The sequence below is a fragment of the Apteryx rowi genome, unplaced genomic scaffold (assembly GCF_003343035.1).
Source record: "Apteryx rowi isolate R43461 unplaced genomic scaffold, aptRow1 scaffold_47, whole genome shotgun sequence".
Taxonomy (NCBI): Eukaryota; Metazoa; Chordata; class Aves; order Apterygiformes; family Apterygidae; genus Apteryx; species Apteryx rowi.
This window is the reverse complement of record NW_020450727.1, coordinates 3403542-3406447: the sequence shown is the minus strand read 5'-3', so window position 1 is coordinate 3406447 and position 2906 is coordinate 3403542. Positions and strand designations below refer to the sequence as shown.

Below are 2906 nucleotides of genomic sequence, written 5' to 3'. Positions count from 1 at the left end.
GAAATAAAAATTTAAAAATTTTCTGGGAGACCCAAAAGCAACACAATATTTCAGAATTTATGCAGCATATGTTTCCRCTGATCTTGCTTATAAGAGACTATTCAAAGAGCTAAATATGTATAGTGTGGCTAAGCAATGACTAAGGTGGGGGCGGACATAACAGTCTTCAGACTTTTGAAGGGTATAAACATAAAGGATGGAAAGGAATTATTTAGGGTGATATGAACTGGAGGAGGTATTTGAATAAAGAAAAAAATTAGGCTGAGAATGTCAAAAAACAACTTTTGACTTTGAAACACAGTAAGCTATGATAAAACCTCCCAGAGCTCCGCTGGATGGGGTAATTAAAGCTTGGCTGGATGGAACTTTGCACAGGAAACCACCAAGAAAAATGGACTGGATAACCTGAGAGAGCTATATTCAGCCAGTACAAAGCTGAACAGTTTAGCCATTGCTGTATTTTAAAATAATCCTTTGTTTTATTTTGCTTAAAACTGTGTTGCTCTATAAATATTTTGTTTGATTATTTTGGTACATACAAATATTAGATCATGTGATTTTTGATATATTATATTGCTGTGGTGGGGCACTTTTAGGGTACTTTAGATTTTTCACGTCAGGCTCAGTTGTTTCTTTTTAGATGTTTCTTTTTCCCTTCATTTCATTTAGTGTCTCATCTATGTGCAACTACCCTACATGGAAGACTTAAGACAGTACATGTTTTCCTCCTTGAAAAACAACAAAAAATATATTCCTACAGGTAAGAGAGTCCCTTCCTGGACTCCTGGACAAAGTAACCTACTGCTTTTTCTTTAAGACACTCTAAAATAGTTAGAATGTTTGGCTTTCCAATGAAAACACAAGCTTCGTGGTTATTTTGGCTTAGAAAAAAACAGCCTTTTGCAAATATGTTATGGTGATGTCATCCTGAAGTGTAAACCTGGTATCAAAACTTTGGCAGTTTAGTTGCAGGCTGAACAGATTTGAGGTTTTCAGACAGTCTTTTAAAACTGTCTCATTGAATGAATTTTGGCTTGGGTTATGTGATTATTAGTCTCACAAGATCTCTCTGATAGAGATCTGATATTTAGTCCTCCATAACCCTTGATCTTTGAACACGTTTGTAAGCCTAACTGGCTGTAGTTTATGATAGGGATCTACAATATATGCTTAGCTATCTAGAATTAGAATAGAGGCATCAGCTCCTTTCATGCAAAGCTGATCCAGCAGTCACTTGCTGTGTGGACTGTTAATGTAACATGGAAAGGTGAAGGCTGTTCTGTATTTTTCTGTGGGGGGNTGGGTTTTTTTGGTTTTTTTTTTTTTTTATGCTGTCCATGAACACAGCTGACAAAACTCTGCTAACAGAAGTGCTCCTTTGCCAGCACAGCTGTGTATACTCAGGTTGCTGTTGAAATAACTTTGTTAACTTGGGATATGACTTTTTTTTCAGCATCTGTTTGGCACATCTTTGCTGGTAAAGTTTAGGTGACTTTCCATGATGACTTTTGAATTACTGCAGTATTACTCAGACTGGTAATGACTGTGATTAGCATTGTCTCTCACTCCCTCCCGTCAATACTGCAGAATATGACTGAATATCTATATTGTATGATAAATTCAAACATGAAAAATATGCAGGAATTGAACCTCTATGCGCAGGAATTAAATTCTGCAGCTTTTTCACATGAATAATATCTTGATTGTTTCATAATTTAATTGGTTCCAGTTACATTAATGACATTTGTTTTAGATCAAGCTAACATGTGACCATTTGAATCTGTAGATCCGGAGGCAGTACTACATGGGCAACCAGGTTCTCAAGGTCTTTGCAGCAAAAGATGATGAGGTAAGGTGAACAAAAGTTTAATACTGAAGGTGTTTTGCCATAGAACAGAAAAAAATTGTAGCGGTGCTTGAGATAATTCTTTCAGTGTTAATAAAACAGAAGTATTCTTAATGCAGCTTAGAGAAGTCTTGATCCATTTCCCATCAAGGTCAAAAGGAGTTGGATCAGACTCCAAAGGAGTACCACATCTCATGAATAATGAGAATCTGGTAAATATTATGTATGTGCAAGGGCATAGAGAAGTTGAATTGATACTTAGGTCCGTTCTCACATGGAACAGCAGTTCGCTGCACCACTGTGATATTTAAAATAATTCAGAGGTCTATTCTAAGTATTAGAAGTAAAAACTTCCCAGCAGAGCTCTGTTGTATTCCTTCAGGGGTCCAACTTGCCTGCCTTTCTCTCTGTCTTACAATATTTCTAAGACCTCTTCATGCTTAGTGGAAATTCGCTGTGAAAGGTGTATTTCAACAGACTTTATTGTGAACTTGTATGATTTTGCAGACCTTTTTTTCTTCTTCTTCTTCCTTCCCTCCTTTCTTCTTCCCCTCCCCCAGAATGCAGCAGTTGCTTTTTCTGCCCTTATCCATGCATTGGCTGAGTTGAAAGTAGTGGCCATAGTGCGTTATGCTTTTGATAGAAGATGTAACCCGCAGATTGGCGTAGCCTTTCCGTATATTAAGGATGCATACGAGGTAATATTTCACTCTTACCATTCTTTAGAGACCCTCCTTACTGATGTTTTACAAATACCAATTAATAAATGATCGCAATTGAACCGTATGAATTTGCAGAGTGGTAGAATAGCAGAAGAAATCATTTGGATTTTTTTGAGTGATTTTACAAAATAATAACAGTTCAGAACTGGGAGGTAATAAATACTTTTAAGTAAATTCCCCAGAAAAAAATATATGGAAGAATAATGCAATATGTTTATATTAGTATCCTGTATATTAAAGATTTAAATAATAATTTTTATTTCAATAACATAGTAATAATTTCATTTTGTTATCCTGGAGCTTTTACTTTTTTTTTTTTTTTTTTTTTCTTTTTTTTT

General features: G+C 35.5%; 1 protein-coding gene across 5 annotated transcripts in view; it reads left to right on the top strand.

Moving 5' to 3' along the window:
- The window catches only part of XRCC5 (X-ray repair cross complementing 5), a 60992-nt gene that overhangs the window by 22168 nt on the left and 35918 nt on the right, over positions 1 to 2906 (top strand). For all 5 annotated transcript variants that reach the window (XR_003255526.1, XM_026078029.1, XM_026078027.1 and 2 more), the window contains exon 12: positions 670 to 760. Coding sequence is in view for 4 of the 5 variants with exons in the window: in XM_026078029.1 (XP_025933814.1) it covers positions 670 to 760 (91 nt within the window). In the remaining variant the exon portion in view is untranslated. The remainder of the gene's footprint in view (positions 1 to 669; positions 761 to 2906) is intronic.